General features: G+C 44.9%; 1 protein-coding gene across 1 annotated transcript in view; it reads right to left on the bottom strand.

The window, feature by feature from the left end:
• The window catches only part of LOC124795122 (ionotropic receptor 75a-like), a 189,783-nt gene that overhangs the window by 145,878 nt on the left and 25,460 nt on the right, over positions 1-18,445 (bottom strand). The window contains exon 3 of the mRNA XM_047259024.1: positions 275-559. Coding sequence (XP_047114980.1) covers positions 275-559 — 285 coding nt within the window. The remainder of the gene's footprint in view (positions 1-274; positions 560-18,445) is intronic.

The following is an 18,445-nucleotide window of genomic DNA, read 5'->3' as shown; positions in this document are numbered from 1 at the left end:
TGCCCCGCTAAATCATCCGATCTTAATGCGATAGAAAATGTCCGGAATTATTCGCATTAGCGGGCGAGATGCTGCTGTCAATTTCCGCACAATTTGGCAGCGCTGCTGGATGTAACTGATAACGGGTTGCTGCAAGTGGATACGACATACCTGAAGAACCTTCGGGACTACCTTCCTCATCTATTTGAGGACGTTATCAAGGCTAGAGTCCCCGTTACTTGGAGTTAGCGTAACGTGCTCTGCGGGGTGTCTAAGGTGCTTATCTAGGTCTCACCACTCCAGCTGCCCCCAGTATGAGGCCGTCGAGAAGCCTCCAGCCGTTGTCCAGCGCGCTGCGGTGTAGTACGATCCCAGTAGCCGGCGACCAGTGGCCGGCTGGCCGCACGGAGAGCGGCCGCGATGGGTGCACGCGGCAGAGGGCGTCCAACAGCACAGCTCCGCCCTGCCGCCGCGCCCAGATGACGTCACTGTCCAGCCGCAGCGGCAGCGCCGCCTCAGGCGGGCCGGAACTCCACACCAGCCAGTGGGACGAGGTGTTTACTAGCTCCATCTGGCCGCTCTGCAACAGCACCGTCCCTGTCTAAACAGCTCAAAAAGGTTTTGCACCACCTGCAAATCTGTGTAAGCTTTATACTCTGGGGCGGCAAGTGAAAGTTAGCTGCTTGTACAATACCGATATACCGGGTGATCAAAAAGTCAATATAAATTTTAAAACTTAATAAACCACGGAATAATGTAGATAGAGAGGTAAAAATTGACACACATGCCTGGAATGACATGGGGTTTTATTAGAACAAAAAAAAAAAAAAAACGAAGTTCATAAAATGTCCGACAGATGGCGCTGGACAGCAGCCAATGACTGCGAATGACAATCGTGTATAAAAGGAGCTGTAATGAGAGAGAGAATCAGACGCGCCAGTAGTCGCAGCATGTTGACGTTACCTGAAAAGGCGCTTTTATTGAAGCTGTATTATCAGAATGGCGGAGGTGCTAGTTCAGCGTTACGATCCTATCGCCATTGGAAGGGGATTCGAACGGGTAAAGGTCCGTTGACAAAAGCAGCTGTGGCGAGAATGATTTCGAAGTTCGAAGCCACGGGTTGTTTAGACGATAGACCCCGTAGTGGCCGACCGAGCACAAAGTGTAATGCTGCAGAGACAGTTCAGGAAGAAATGGAGACTGTAGCGGGTTCGTCGTCGCACCGGCATTCCGTACACTACTGTTTGGTTGGCACTTAGGCGTACCCTCCGATGATATCCGTATAGAAACCATCGGCATCATGAACTGTTACCTGGCATTTTAGTGAAGCGGAGGGCATTTTTGGTGTGGGCGTTTCAAAAGATGGCGGAAGATGACGATTGGTTGAGTAACGTGTTGTGGACCGACGAAGCTCATTTCGCGCTCCGAGGGTCTGTCAACGCCCACAACTGCAGAATTTGGGCTACCGAAAATCCTACAACTGTCGTGGAAACTTCATTGCACGACGAGAAAGTCACGGTATGGGTTGGATTTACCACATCTACCGTTATCGGGCCTTTTTTCTTCGAGGAAATGCGTGATTCTGGTTTTGTAGCCGCTACCGTGACGGGTGAGAGGTACGCCGATATGTTACAGAATCGCATCATCCCCAGCCTGGCTGATAAACACCTGCTGGAACGTACGATGTTTATGCAGGATGGCTCTCCACCCCATATTGCTAGATGCGTGAAAGATCTCTTGTGCGCGTCGTTTGGTGATGATCGTGTGCTCAGCCGCCACTTTCGTCATGCTTGGCCTCCCAGGTCCCCAGACCTCAATCCGTGCGATTATTGGCTTTGGGGTTACCTGATGTCGCAAGTGTATCGTGATCGACCGACATCTCTAGGGATGCTGATAGACAACATCCGACGCCACGCCAATGCCTCACCATAACTCCGGATATGCTTTACAGTGCTGCTCACAACATTATTCCTCGACTACAGCTATTGTTGAGGAATGATGGTGGACATATTGAGCATTTTCTGTAATGAACATCATCTTTGCTTTGTCTTCCTTTGTTATGCTAATTATTGCTATTCTGATCAGATGAAGCACCATCTGTCGGACATTTTTTGAACTTTTGTATTTTTTGGTTCTAACAAAACCCCATGTCATTCCAAGCAAGTGTGTCAATTTGTACCTCTCTATCTACATTATTCCGTGATTTATTCAGTTTTCAAATTTATACTGACTTTTTGATCAGCCGGTACATTGAAGTGCCAGGAATTCTTGATTCCGTATTCAAATACAGAGATATGTAAACAGACAGAATATGGCGCTGCGGGCGACAATGCCTATATAAGAGAAAAACGTGTCTGGCCTCGTTGTTATATCGGTTATTGCTGCTGCAATGGCAGGTTATCAAGATTTAGATGAGTTTGAAAGTGGTGTTATAGTCGGCGCACGACCAATGGAACACAGCATCTCCCAGGTAGCGATGAAGCGGGAATTTTCCGGCACGACAATTTCGCGACTATACCGTGAATTTGGAATCCGGTAAAACATCAAATCTTCGACATCGTTACGGCCGAAAAAAGATACTACAAGAACGGGACCAACGACGACTGAAGAGAATGTTCATCGTGACAGAAGTGCAACCCCTCTACAAATTGCTGCATATTTCAATGCTGGACCATCAACAAGTGTCAGCATGCGAACCGTTCAACAAAATGTCATCGATATGGGCTTTCGGAGCCGAAGGCCCACTCGTGTACCCCTAATGACAGCACGACACAAAGCTTTACGCCTCGCTTGGGCCCGTCAACTCGACTTTGTACTGTTCATGACTGGAGACATGTTGCCTGATTGGACGAGTCTCGTTCCAAATTATATCGTGCTGATGGACGTGTACGAGTGTGGAGACAACCTCATGAATCCAAGGACCGTCCATGTCAGCGAGAGCTATTCAAGCTACTGTGGGTCGGTCCAGGTGGGGTGATGTGGGATCCCTGATACGTCTAGATACGACTCTGACAGGCGACACATACGTAAGCATCCTATCTGATCGCCTGCATCCATTCACATCCATTGAGCATTCTGACGGTCTTGGGCAGTTCCAGCAGGACGATGTGACACCCCACACGTCCAGAATTGATACAGAATGCCTCCAGGAACACTCTTCTGCGTTTAAAAACTTCTGCTGGCCACCAAACTCCCCAGATATGAACATTATTGGACATATCTGGAATACCCTGCAACGTGCTGTTCGGAAGAAATCACCCTCCCCTCGTACTCTTACTGATTTATGAGCAGCCCTGCATGATTCATGGTATCAGTTCCCTCCACCACTTAGTCGAGTCCATGCCACGTCGTGTTGCGGCACTTCTGCGTGCTCGCGGGAGCCTACACGGTGTTAGGCAGGTGAACCAGTTTCTTTGGCTCTTTAGTGTATATTGCGCAAAAAACACTAGGTTTTGACACATAGCTCTTCCCCTTATTGCTCAGATGAAAAACTGTACTTGCATATGTTTAAATATATAAGTGATTTTGCCAACTGTAGACAAACTGTAACAAACTATCCCTGAGGGGATAAGGAGCAAAAAACTTCAGCAATTGGAAGTACAAACGAGAACAGTGATTTTGCCAACTGTAGACAAACTGTAACAAACTATCCCTGAGGGGATAAGGAGCAAAAAACTTCAGCAATTGGAAGTACAAACGAGAACACGCCAGGCAATGGCAAATGGGAATGTTCTGTTTGTACTAGTGTTTTACTTATACACTCGAGAGAGTCATGACCATAGTCAATCGACAACAGCATTGAGGAGGATGTACCCTAACTGACCGTCAGCGGAGGAAAATTACGGGAAAAACTTGTGTAGTCGCAAATATTTGTACGGTGGTAGAAGTACTCACTTAATAAACTGAAAATAACTCCACTATATTAACACGAGCTCGGTGAAGTCATTGCTGTACATACTCTGCAAACGACGTATGGTGTGTGGCGAGAGGAAAACGACTGTTTAAAGGCCTCTGTACGATTCCTAACATCTCGCTTCTCATCCTCGTAGTCCAGGACTTCACAACATACAGGTGCTCGCAGAGCAAGCTGTGAGCAGCAAGGCGCGAACACGGAGCAGCGCGAGCACTCTACCCCCACTACCGGACCAGAGCGGAGAGTGGGGAGAGTCACGTGGGGCACACAACAGCTGCCGCCAGTCAATGTAAATCCGCGGTCACCTGCAGGGATATCACTCACGAATTATTACTGCGACAAATGAAACAAATAAAGGAGAATGTACACGTGCCACATAATTTTATTAGCTTAGTGTATGCCGTATTAATTTGTCAACTGTTACACAATAAAAGGTGTCACTGAAGTGTGGGATTCTCGGTTATCTTGAACTTTTTGCCCTTTACAATTGTGTCTATGTTCGCAGTAATTGTTCTCGTGCATTGTAGACGCAGCGTGCAGTTTAAATTTCGATCAGACAATGCGTTTCTCAGGCGCGTCTTGTTACATTTCATTGCAGAGAACAGTTGTTCACAAATATACGTGGAACCGAACATTGATAGTATTGTAGCCGCCAGTTTGTGCAAACGAGGAAATCTATCCTGAGGGAAGTGTCTGTAGAATTCCAGAACGTTTTTCTTGTTCTGAAATTTGTCTCTGTATTCTCTGTCACACTGCAGGTCAATAATTTCTAGTTGCAGCTCAGGACGAATCTCTTCAATATTCACTGAATACGGAGAGGAGAACAGATCAAAATCACGGTCTAGTGCTGTCAGATCTTGAAAGCGTTGAGCAAATTCTTCCTTAAGGGCAACTAAACTATGTGAATACCGTTCACAGTCTTTGTGAACATCTTGCATGGATGATAATTTAGGAAAATGAGCTAGATTTCCTGTTTCCAGCTGACTCACCCAAAGTGTCAATTTCATTTTAAAAGCTCGTATTCGATCTATGAAATGAATAATTAGCAGATCTTTACCTTGTAGTGAAATGTTCAAAGTATTCAGATAGCTAGTTAAATCTGCTAAGAATGCGAGATCACATTTCCATGAAGGCTCTTTCAATTCAAGAACACACATGTTATTTATTTCCATGAACATATTTATCTCATCTAATAGGCAAAAACATCGATTTAATAATTCACCACGACTAAGCCAGCGGACCTCGCTGTAATAAGGCTGGCTACCATACTGGCTTTCTACATCCTCAAGAAAGCTTTTAAATTGCCTGTGTTGTAGCCCATGCTTCTTTACATAATTGGTTGTACGAAGAACACTCATCAAATTTTTTAGAGTGATACTCTTTGCACATAAGTTTTCCTGGTGGATCACACAGTGAACGCCCCTTATTTCATTCGGCACGGTCAGTTTTTCCATTTTCTCTTTCAACAGCGCAACGAAATCTGATTTTTTCCATGTCATCGCTGGTGCACCGTCTGTAGACACTGAAACTAAAGTATTCCACGACAATCCTATATTTTCAACACTTTCTTCAACACTACTTAAAATATCACCTCCTGTTGTAGTGTTCTTCATCGCTACTACATCGAGGAACTCCTCCCTCACCTGAAGATCTCTATTAACACCTCTAATAAATATGGCAAGCTGCGCTGTTCCAGTGATATCAACACTTTCGTCCAGAGCTAGAGAATACGCCATAAAATCTTTACAGTTATTTGCAAGCTGGCTCTGGACGTCGTCTGCCATGTCCTGTATGCGACGCATAATGGTCATGTTAGATAATGGCACAATCCGAAACTATTTAACTTGAGATGGACACAATTATTCCGCTGCAACTACCAAACATTCTTTTATTAAATCGCCATCAGTGAAGGGGCGCAGGGATTTTGCTAAAAGCAAAGCAATTTTGTAACTCACTCTGAGAGCTGCCTCAGTTGATTTTTCTTCGTCTTCGGATAGCTTCCTTTTAAGTTATAGCTTCCTGTGCACGATCTGGTCCATCACATTTTCTACTTCGGTAGTCTTTCGCGTGGTACGACATGTAATGTCACTGCAAATTAAATTTCCTAAAAGAATTCAGCGTTTTGTGACATACTAAATGTGGTGTCACCGCCAGACACCACACTTGCTAGGTGGTAGCCTTTAAATCGGCCGCGGTCCGTTAGTATACGTCGGACCCGCGTGTCGCCACTATCAGTGATTGCAGACCGAGCGCCGCCACACGGCAGGTCTAGAGACACTTCCTAGCACTCGCCCCAGTTGTACAGCTGACTTTGCTAGCGATGGTTCACTGACAAAATACGCTCTCATTTGCCGAGACGATAGTTAGCATAGCCTTCAGCTACGTCATTTGCTACGACCTAGCAAGGCGCCATTACCAGTTACTATTGATGTTGTAAAACATGTACCGTCAAGAGCGATGTTCACCATTTATGGATTAAAGTTAAGCATGCCACAGCTACGTCCTTTTTTGCTAGTCTAATTTCCTTGACCTGTTCCAGACCTCACGCCCGCCTGCGAGAGCTAAAACGCGTGCCTTTCGGCTTCCTCTCATACAGGGTTGGCTCTCTTGCCAATCCACAATACTAAACATTTGCAACACCATCTTTTTCTGTAAACAGATACACTTTCTCCCAATGGGGGTTGAACTGCGAAAGCATGGTTGGGGCTACACAACGGCGACTTGACATGATTCTTAACCAGCGAAGTGACTGTTAGACCTGATCGTAGCACTTTAAAAGTTACACAGTCGACGCGAATTCAATAGGCACGCTGCGGCCCTATTCAAACATGCGCGCGCATTTCCCCTCCCTCCCCTCCCTCCCTACTCCGTGACCTTGCACCTGCTCGCGAGCAGACGCGGGTACTCGCGCTCAAAACCTGCCAGTTGTTAAGCCCTGTCGTAGTCCTTACGCGAAATGTGCATTGGTAGCAGAATCGTTCCTCAGTCGGCCACAAATCCTGGTTCTCTCAGTTTCCGCAATAGGCCTTGCGAAAGGTGTGTTCTCTTCCCTCCTGGGATTCCAACCTCAGTTCACGAAGCATTTCCGTAATACTTGCTTTCTGATCGAACCTACCGGTAAAAAATTAAGAAGTACACCTCTGAATTACTTCCGTTGCCTTCTTTAATCCGTATTACGGATCCCAAGCACTCGAAGAATACTCATGAAAGGGTCCCACGAACGATCAATATGCCGTCTCCTTTATGATGAGCAACACACTTTCCCAAAATTCTCCTAACGAACCGAAGTCGAGCATTCGCCTTCCCTGTTACCAACCTGACGTACTCGTTCCGTTTCATATCGTTTTGCAACATTACGCCTAGATGTTTAATCGAAGTGACTGAGTCATCCGCATTAACTTACATTTTTATACATTTACAGCAATCTGTCATTCATCACACCAACTAGAAATTTTGTCTAAGTCAGCTGGTATATTCCTACAGTCGCTGAACGTTGACATCCTACACAGCGTCATCACCTCTGCCCCTCATGTCATTTATAACACTTCCCTGGGAAATTGCTGACGAAAGTCTTGTTCCTGGTGAACACTTGCCGTAGAGGAGAACGTGCTGGGGTGTATAACTTAAAAAGTCTTAGAGCCACTTACATATCTGGGAACCTAAACCGTATGCTCGGATCTTCGTCAACAATCTACAGTGGGACACCGTGTCAAATGCTTTCCGAAAATATGAAATCTGCTTGTTCCCTCCATCCATGATTTGTAGGATACCATGTGAGAAAACGACAAGTTCAATTTCGCACGACCGATACTTTCTAGATCCGTGCTGGTTTGTGGACAGAAGCTTTTCCGTCTCAAGGAAATTTATTATTTGTCTTAGAAGCCTGTAGTGAACCGATATTAAGGATATTGGTTTGTAATTTTAACCTTCTTATACCAGGCGTGTTTTTTTAAAGTAAGTACCGTTTTGAAATTAAAAAAAGACGTGCTAAAATATCTCAATAATTTTAGTTCTACATGAAAGGCTGTACTTAATCTACTTTTCTACATAATTTCCGTCAATATTGAGGCACTTGTACCAGTTTTTGAATACCCTCGTTATAGAAGTCTGCCGCCTGACTTGTTAACCACTGCATCACCACTGTTTTGACTTCGTCTTCGTCGTGAAGACACTGACCGCCCAGGTGTTTCTTCAAGTGCAGGAACAGATGGTAGTCACTGGGCGCAAGATCAGGACTGTACGGAGGATGATCTAGAGTTTCCCATCGAAAAGATGTGTTGAGATCTTTGGTCTGATTCGCCACATGCGGACGGGCATTGTCTTGCAGCAAAACGATGCCCTTGCTCAACTTCCATGGACTGTTGCTTTGGTTCTGGTGTGACGTAGGCCACCCATGTTTCATCGCCCATAACAATTTGGCTTAAGAAATCATCACCGCCGTTGTAGTACCGCTCAAGGAAAGCCAATGCACTGTCTAAACGTTTGGTTTTGTGCACATCCGTCAACATTTTCGGTACCAAACGTGCGTACAATTTTCGGTAATTCAAGTGCTCGGTCACAATGCCATACAAAACACTACGAGAAACATTAGGAAAGTCATCCCGCAAGGAGGAAATCGTAAAGCGTCTGTTTTCTCTAATTTTATTGTCCACTTCATTAACGACCGATGGACGCCCACTCCGTTGTTCATCACGCACATTTGTGCGGCCATGTTCAAGTGCTCTAACCCACAATCTTATCATTCAATCACTGATAATGTTTTCTCCGTAAACTGCACAGATCTCACGATGAATATCGATCGCTTTTAGGCCTTTAGCACTAAGAAATCTTATAACAGCCCTAACTTCACAGTCGGCGGGACTCACGATTATCGGAGGCATCTTAACGTAACACGGAAAAATCAGACTGTAATGGCGTTAGTGCGTAGATTAAGGTACAGACTTTCATGTAAAAATGAAATTATTTAGATACCTTAGCACGTCTTTTTTTTAAATTTCCAAACGGTACTTACTTAAAAAACACGCCTCGTATGTAAGAGTCACACGCGATTTTTCCCAGTCGCTTGGGACTTTTCGCTGGGCGAGCTATTCGCGATAAATGCAGGCTAAGCAGAGACCAATTCCGCACCGTACTCTCTGTAAAATCGAATTGGGATTCCATCTGGACATGGCGACCTTAGATGTTTTACCCTTTTCCAGCTCTTTCCGGTTTCGTCTGCTCACATAAGAGAACTGGACAAGAAATGCTGAGAAGATATAGTCTATCTGTAAAAGTGAACTGCCGTACGGGATGACTAACAATCGATTTACACTATAGCACTCTAGAACAGTACGCAGATATTTACGTAGAATACGACCACGTATTTTTCTGATGTGTGTTTTGTTAGCAACTCATTTCTGTCTTCAATATAGTGTTAGCACACTTTGTGGAAAATATACATGCACTTCCAGGAGTGTCTGTTCACTGCGTCGCCAAAGAGACATAAGGCGATCTGCGGAAGAATCTGAATAATTTTGTGAAACATCCTACAGTCGTTTTTGTGATGCAGTGAGGTAGAAGTAATGGGGTATTGCCCTCTCGCTCTTTAGTTTGCAGACCTATGAAGAATGGAAGTGCGTGACCATAATATGGCAACCACGTTCCCCCACTCTTCTAACTTCTAACAATGGAAACTCCCCATAGCACTCCCCCCCCCCCTCGTCCCCCTCCCACAGACTTAGTGGTAAGTTTGCCCATTGAACAGCCCATCAAAAAGCCAACATAGATCAAGCATGAAAAGAGGAAGGTGAAGTGTCGGCAGAAGTGCCAACACCGTGTTGTTTGAGGAGGCCGAAATGCACGCTATAAGCTCACGCAGGCTGGCGTGAGGTCTGAAACAGGATACGTAATGAATGCTATAAAGAAAAGTACGTAGCTGCTGGAATACTTAACTTTAATCCACAATTGGTGAACATTGGTCTTGTTGATACAGTATTATCATCTCAATATAACTTGGTGATGGCACCTTGCTAGGTCGTAGCCATTGACTTAGCTGAAGGCTATTCTAACTATCTTCTCTGCAAATAAGCGAGGCTTCGTCAGTGTTGCATCGCTAGCTAAGTCGTCCGTACAACTGGGGCGAGTGCTAGGAAGTCTCTCGAGACCTGCCGTGTGGTGGCGCTCGGTCTGCGATCACTGACAGTGGCGACACGCGGGTCCGACATGTACTAATGGACCGCGGCCGATTTAAAGGCTACCACCTAGCAGGTGTGGTGTCTGGCGGTGACACCACAGAAGGTGTATTGACTTATGAAAAAAGGCGAAATAGAAACAACGAACGGTCCAAGGACAGGAAGTCCAATATAGAGGGTCCTGAGACATCAGTGGAGTCTTGGTTACGTGGCCACGGTGTTTGAGTACCAAGCGGGAGAGCGGTCTTCAAACCTCCCTCACGCCATTTTTTTCTCCGCTGTTCGCTTTATTCAAATTTGAGTCTGTGTCGTGGTGTAACGTCCGTTTTCAACAACGAGGTCTGAAGTAAGGACCTATAATGGAAGTTGATTCTGCACAATTACTCTATTAGCAGCCGAAAGAAAGTGGGTTTGAAATAGGAACCGCAAACGTTTGATGACGAGGCGACAAGTCAACCGAATCCTCCACCGTAAAACTCGTCTGATGTGTCACACACGGCGTTAGTGACAGTACGTGTGTCATGCGATAGGAATGTCTTACCGACGCACCTAATTTGTACGCCTAGTAAGTGAGTGAGATATGCCCCTTTGCCCGATTTAGGTGTTCGTATGAATGTGAAAGTGATCATTCCCAAGGAAATGATGAAAACATAAGCAGCAACAAATGAAGGCAACAGTTTCACAATCACACAGTTTCTCTGTGCTCTGCCAAAACGTATGTTTTTAGCGGTTTTGAAGCTGAGGTCCGTTTTGGAAGTTTTGACTCTTGAACTTCTTTCTTGTAACATAGCTCACACCCATTTATTTGTTGTCATTTCTGTGAGACGTCTATATGGTATTTCGCCCGCTCTCACTATTCATTGTGTTTACTTGCGACGGTAGCGTATATTTATCCTATGACTCGTATTCTATAACGAATGTATAGTATGACAATTGCCAAGACTACAGAAAGAGAACAAACATTTCAATAATCGAACGGACAGTTCATAATGTCCGCAGCTCGTGGTCGTGCGGTAGCGTTCTTGCTTCCCACGCCCGGGTTCCCGGGTTCGATTCCCGGCAGGGTCAGGGATTTTCTCTGCCTCGTGATGACTGGGTGTTGTGTGATGTCCTTAGGTTGGTTAGGTTTAAGTAGTTCTAAGTTCTAGGGGACTGATGACCATAGATGTTAAGTCCCATAGTGCTCAGAGCCATTTGAACCATTTTTTAGTTCATAATGTTGTGAAAAAAAAATGAAAATAAGTATAAATGGCACGAAGGAGTTTCGAACTCGACTCCTCTCCTTAATAGTTTAACTCCGGGACCACTTAACCACAACGCCATGGCTGCTCACATGAGTTCAATACTACAATTGTTAAGCTTGAACCGTTTACTGTTTTTATTTTGCTTTTTTTCACACTTCAGTACACCTTCTTCCCATTTTCATGCTTGATCTGGGCCATCTTACTAGTTGTCGTACACCCGACCTTTGTATCTGCACAGTGAGTGTACTAATGTGTGCAAATGGACAAAATATCTGAACTGTCTTCTCGAGCCCAGAGTGTCAAACAGACATTCTAAATAAATATGACCCTGTCTCTGTAAGCCAGCTAATATCAGGTGCGAATCCGAACAAAAAACATTAGAAATGGTGCTGTCACGTACCTAGAATGCATGAATTAATAAAAGTTAAATTTTGGGGTCTGTTCAAGAAAGACAAAACAGCTATTCCCTTTTTTATTCTACATATAATTTATCAACTGTGCTTTCAGGGGTCAAGTGATAAACAACAATCATGTTCAATTATTTTCCTTGGACATATTGAAATGACGCTTATTGAAGTCGTTAGCTCCACACATGAAAATTTGTTTTCACAGGAAATAATGATTATTAAAAATCCTCATCTGCTCATTTAAATCTACATTGTCGTAGCTGGTCAATGCACTGTGTTGGTGGAGAATAAATTTACTTTTTGAACGAATGAAAAAACCCTCACGTACTCAATGTGAGGGTAGGTTAGTATCCTAGCTTTTGATATTCAATGGTCAAAGCGTACACAAGTTGGAGTGAGCAAAATCTAGACTCATCATTTACTGTGGCCTAATGCGCGATGGTACTTTACCAAGCAGCATGTGCAACAGCATTGTCTCTGTGCTGGATCTGAAACGCTAATTCTACGCTCTGGCCTTGACTGAATCACTCAGTCGCAACTTTCCTGCAGTCCATAGAACATTAATCTTTCCCTAGTCGAAATAATGGTTATTGCACACTCGCTATTGGTTGGAGCGACATGCACAATTTCTTTGCACCCAAAAATTCCCACAGGAATAATGAACTACCGCTCTGCTACCTGTCGCCACGATACGTGAAGCGTATCATCCTCATTCTGCAGAAAGCAAAGCTCTCAACGCCCTCGCTTATTTCCACACACTTGTGCGGTCCGCCGCAAGACGAGAGAGAGAGATAGAGTTTTAAGGTCTCAAAATGCTTTTATATAATGGGGATCTGCCCACCGTGTCGCGTCTGCATCGCTAAATATGGCAACCAATTACCGTCTCGCTCTAGGTGAATAAAAATTTTGATTTTTCTTGCTGGGTCGCAGCCTCTTCCTGTTAATAACGTGCAGCTACTTACTCTCGGTCCTGGCCGTACGTTAAAAGGAATAATGTATTGTTCTGGCCCTATCCCTTTCTGCACTGAAGCTCGCCCTCGCCGTTCTCTTGCTAAATGGGAGTTTTACGATGTCACTAACCACCTACTCGGTTCGTCTCCAAAATGCGTTTCGCTTTAACTTGTTTGTTCCATGCCATTGTCCATATTGGTAGAGATCGTTTTGTTAGTTTTTGGTACATGAGATTAACTGCAATTGCCTTTTGTTGATATAATGTAATTACACTCCTGGAAATGGAAAAAAGAACACATTGACACCGGTGTGTCAGACCCACCATACTTGCTCCGGACACTGCGAGAGGGCTGTACAAGCAATGATCACACGCACGGCACAGCGGACGCACCAGGAACCGCGGTGTTGGCCGTCGAATGGCGCTAGCTGCGCAGCATTTGTGCACCGCCGCCGTCAGTGTCAGCCAGTTTGCCGTGGCATACGGAGCTCCATCGCAGTCTTTAACACTGGCAGCATGCCGCGACAGCGTGGACGTGAACCGTATGTGCAGTTGACGGACTTTGAGCGAGGGCGTATAGTGGGCATGCGGGAGGCCGGGTGGACGTACCGCCGAATTGCTCAACACGTGAGGCGTGAGGTCTCCACAGTACATCGATGTTGTCGCCAGTGGTCGGCGGAAGGTGCACGTGCCCGTCGACCTGGGACCGGACCGCAGCGACGCACGGATACACGCCAAGACCGTAGGATCCTACGCAGTGCCGTAGGGGACCGCACCGCCACTTCCCAGCAAATTAGGGACACTGTTGCTCCTGGGGTATCGGCGAGGACCATTCGCAACCGTCTCCATGAAGCTGGGCTACGGTCCCGCACACCGTTGGGCCGTCTACCGCTCACGCCCCAACATCGTGCAGCCCGCCTCCAGTGGTGTCGCGACAGGCGTGAATGGAGGGACGAATGGAGACGTGTCGTCTTCAGCGATGAGAGTCGCTTCTGCCTTGGTGCCAATGATGGTCGTATGCGTGTTTGGCGCCGTGCAGGTGAGCGCCACAATCAGGACTGCATACGACCGAGGCACACAGGGCCAACACCCGGCATCATGGTGTGGGGAGCGATCTCCTACACTGGCCGTACACCACTGGTGATCGTCGAGGGGACACTGAATAGTGCACGGTACATCCAAACCGTCATCGAACCCATCATTCTACCATTCCTAGACCGGCAAGGGAACTTGCTGTTCCAACAGGACAATGCACGTCCGCATGTATCCCGTGCCACCCAACGTGCTCTAGAAGGTGTAAGTCAACTACCCTGGCCAGCAAGATCTCCGGATCTGTCCCCCATTGAGCATGTTTGGGACTGGATGAAGCGTCGTCTCACGCGGTCTGCACGTCCAGCACGAACGCTGGTCCAACTGAGGCGCCAGGTGGAAATGGCATGGCAAGCCGTTCCACAGGACTACATCCAGCATCTCTACGATTGTCTCCATGGGAGAATAGCAGCCTGCATTGCTGCGAAAGGTGGATATACACTGTACTAGTGCCGACATTGTGCATGTTCTGTTGCCTGTGTCTATGTGCCTGTGGTTCTGTCAGTGTGATCATGTGATGTATCTGACCCTAGGAATGTGTCAATAAAGTTTCCCCTTCCTGGGACAATGAATTCACAGTGTTCTTATTTCAATTTCCAGGAGTGTATTATTTTCTGAGGATCTCCTGCTGTATCACACTGTCGTTAGGGATCAAGCTCATGTAAGGTCCGTAATATTCGGACGCCTTACACACTAAATGCGATGAGGAGTTTCTCTTGTAAGCTGCACCCAGTTTATCCTTTAACGTGATTCAACTGCACTTAGATATGGTCTACACATTCTTCATTTAACAGTACTTCATTTACCAATAAACATTCATTTAATATTATTAAAACTCCGTTTTTAATAATCGGCGATTTTTCCATCTCATGAAACACGTTTAATATTATTAAAACTCTGTTTTTAATAAATGGCGATTTTTCCATCCCATGAAACACGGAAACTAGTAGGCCTAGACAAAAAGTGAATAGGACCTATTCTGCACGAAATTTAATGTAGTTTAATTTCTTACTTGCACTTTTCACTTTTTTTCAATTGCTACTTATTTTTACCGACCCAACACGTGATTGCTTACAGTGGGTCACTTATTGCCTCTTGGCTGCTGTGATCGGTATATGGGGCCTGAGTGATCTGAGAAACAGTTCCATGCAGTGCCACATCCCATCCTACCGTTGCCTGTGTCCTGCCACATGGAGGTGAGCTTTTTATTCATTTCCATCTTTTTTTTGTTTGTTTAGCAGTTTTGTACTTTATCAAAATATAATACATGAATTAGAAATGGCAATATAAAAATGTAGTTGAATCTAAGAAGAAACAAAAAGAAAATTAGGAAAGAGTTAGAGACGTTAGCTCCGCCACCTAGTTGTATGAGGGTGAATACCTCAGTATGTGCTTCGAGCCATTGTATCCCAGACATCTTGCATGTTAGTAAGTAGGGTGGTCTTTATACTATATTCCCTTGTTCCTTTATCAGAACTGTTATGTCTATGTACATACTGACAGATTTACAGTGCCCGATGCCATAAGCAGTTTGCGACAATGCGCTGGCACTCTAATAAATAACTTCATGTAATGCCATTGAAATCTTGTCTGTTAAGGTATTTAATCATGTCAATTCTTTTTCGTTTCGTAATGCATCGTCTAGTTGGTTGTAGACATTGTTGCTTGTACTGTGCCCCTTATGTGTCTACTTTTCGCAGAATAGGACTGTATGTTCGGGAGACCCCATCTCCCTGCATACACAAATAGCTGCCTGAATCAGACTCACGCGATTCAGGTGAGTGGGAATTTAATTTTGAGCTGGGAAATGTTTTGATTAGATGGAGCAGTTTTCGAGATGTTCAAGAAAGACCCAAAAAATGACCTTTACTCGCTGTCCTCCTCTCCCCACTCCCACAGTCACACCTCACAGCTCAGGAACAGGTTGTTCACGACGCTCCCCACTACCATGGCACAAAAACTTGCAACTATACGATTTTTCCCCAGTTGACACTTTTGGTCTTCATTGACTGTGCTATGGTAGTGATGACTGAACACGCCGCCATTGTTGACAGGGATAATGCCCTCTTGTGTGTATCGTGTGTGCAACAAAAACAATAGTACAGGCAGTACTTTCTCACTTGGCCTGGCGCGTTCTTATGTGTGCTTTTAATCATCAAAACTTACACTGTAAAAGATCTTTTCTCTCGACCTTAAAGATGATGTACATCCCTTGTAACGCATTTGCAGACATATTTCTCTCTGAGCTTTTCAGTTCCTTATCTTCTCAGAAATCGTTTCCTGCAATTTGTCCCCTTTGACCAAAATCACCCTGTACATGCAGGGTGTCGCTCCTAATAATTATCAGGCACATTTTCTCTTGTGTCTCTGTAGATATTTCCAATTCCTTCTTTGCAATATATAGATGGAGTCAGCTCAAACAAATACTGTTCATTACAAGTTTCTTGCGAGGCCCAGTGTCAACGGAATTCGGTTTGTCTCCAGTTATAAACAAAATTACTTTTAAAGCTGTATTTTACGTTCTCGTGTTCGATAGAGCAGTGCCAAATTAGTCTAGTGTGATATTTTTAGTGATATATAGTAACAGGGACAGTAAAACACGGAGAATAACCAGTACTCCAGCAGAGATTGACAGCTCCGTTACATCGTGGTAGCCGACAGCGTAGGCTAGGGTGGCTCAGGAGACATTGTAAGTCTGGCAACAAAGTAGTGGCTAACAAATGTTTTATTGTGTTTTATTGATGCTGTTAATACATATCCCTAAACAGAAAATTGCATTACACTTGTAAGGTGGCATGGTCTCCAGACCTTCATCTCTTACATATTCTGTCCTCACAATCGTATTCTGCACATCAAGATGCTTCATTCGAACCCAAACTCGATAAGGTAGAGCCAATTTTGTATCAATTCATGTCAGCGATATGCAAATCTAATAATTGCAAGTGCGCACCGAGGTTGAAAAAGTCGAGGCTGGCGTACGTAACATGACGGCCACAGAAATTTTCGTTCTAAAGACGAAACCAGCCTGTTGGGAAGACTGTCCCTTCAGAGGGCTAGGTCAACAACATACCTACATAAGCCAAAGCGATCGCCCAGAGAGAACAGAGAGAAGACAGCTTTTGCCAGAGCGAAAGGATAACAATCCCCATGTTCGACTTAAAAGCAAATTCCGCTACATTGTGTGGGAGCGCCCAGAAGACACATTTTTTGACAGACCGACTGTGTAGCTACAGAGTTCTCACAGGAGGAGAATACATGCCTAACGGAGATGTTACAGATTTCCGCATTGGTCGACTCAAACGAAACGTTCTCCTGTTCAAAAGAGCAACGCTGATTGGTGGAATATTTCTGATGCAAACAGCCAGAGGAGTGAGGGAAGACGGAAACTTTTCCAGAAAAAGGGGCTGTCCCATTGTGGCTCTTGGAGTGGGAACACGTAACGAGAGCGAGTGCGCTCGTATGTGTACATAAAGAGCGAGGAACAAAGTCTCTCCTCAGTACTACACTGGGAGAGCACCTCTGTCGTTAGCAAATCACAGTGACACTCTATATTGAGCCGCTCGTAATTAAGCGTTGTTCACTCTGTTGGTCGCCACACTTATTGTGCGGTGTGAACACGGGCAGAGTACTAGTTAAACGCCTGCGAGCGAGTATTGAGTGGCATCACAGTGGACTGGTTATCTGAGCGGTGTACCACGCCAATAGTTAGACTTGGGGGTGGATAGGAGTCCTTAACTTCATCAAGGCATAGGGAGAGTTTGATTGGCCAAGGTCAATCCAGATAGAAAGAGAGTTGTGTTATTTGTCAGCAGCGAGCGACACAGGCAGCAGTCGTCGCAGCTCACGGTATTGTGCACTACAGCGTATGCGAGCCCCATCTGTCCTCCCTAACGGTACACTCCACTACATTTCTCATGCGACAGCCTTGACCGTACCTAGAAAAGTTATTCAAGTTGTGTAGGTGTGGCTCTCAGCCATTCTGCCTAGTAAATAACATTCTTAAAGAAAAGTGAGAAAAGAACTTTTCCATACTGTGTAAAAATTCCTATCCATAAGAGGCAATTTACTGTTCCGAAAAGAACCCAGAAATTTATTATTATTTTATAAGAAAAAGTTTCACTTGATTTCTCAGATTTTTTTTGTAATAATGTTTTTAGTTCGTTTGATGTTTTTCTTACACTAACTAGCAATACTCCCATACCCAAGCATTCCACTAGTTATGTAAGAATATATCGAATATCCTTGTGTTTTTTCCTTACAGTGGACGACTCCAGAAGATATTTGTTGCTGAATGTTTTTCAAGCAGTTCTTGTTGGTACATTACGAGCGTCTGTCTGACTTCTGTAGTAGTGTGAGATGGAAATTGCTTCTTGCAGGGGCCAAAGGGTACTTGTTGGGTCAATCCATTACGCAACTTGACAAAATAAAACCCACACACTCACACACTTATCTGGGACTGCTCTATCGACTGGGCACGTAAAATTCTGCTTTAAAAACCATTTTGTTTGTAATGGGGAATAAACGGATACTTTCCGTTAACTGGGTGTTGGCATGAAAGACATGTTGAGCAATAATTGTTTGGGCTGATTACAGGTGCACATTGCAATAAGTCTACAAATATCTGCAGAAAATACAGAGAAAATGCGCCTGACGACTTTCAGGAGAGACACCCAGTAAATACAGGTTCGTTCAGT

This window comes from Schistocerca piceifrons, chromosome 1 (genome assembly GCF_021461385.2).
Source record: "Schistocerca piceifrons isolate TAMUIC-IGC-003096 chromosome 1, iqSchPice1.1, whole genome shotgun sequence".
Classification (NCBI taxonomy): domain Eukaryota; kingdom Metazoa; phylum Arthropoda; class Insecta; order Orthoptera; family Acrididae; genus Schistocerca; species Schistocerca piceifrons.
Note: the sequence above shows the minus strand (reverse complement) of the source record. Positions and strands in the feature narration are given on the sequence as shown.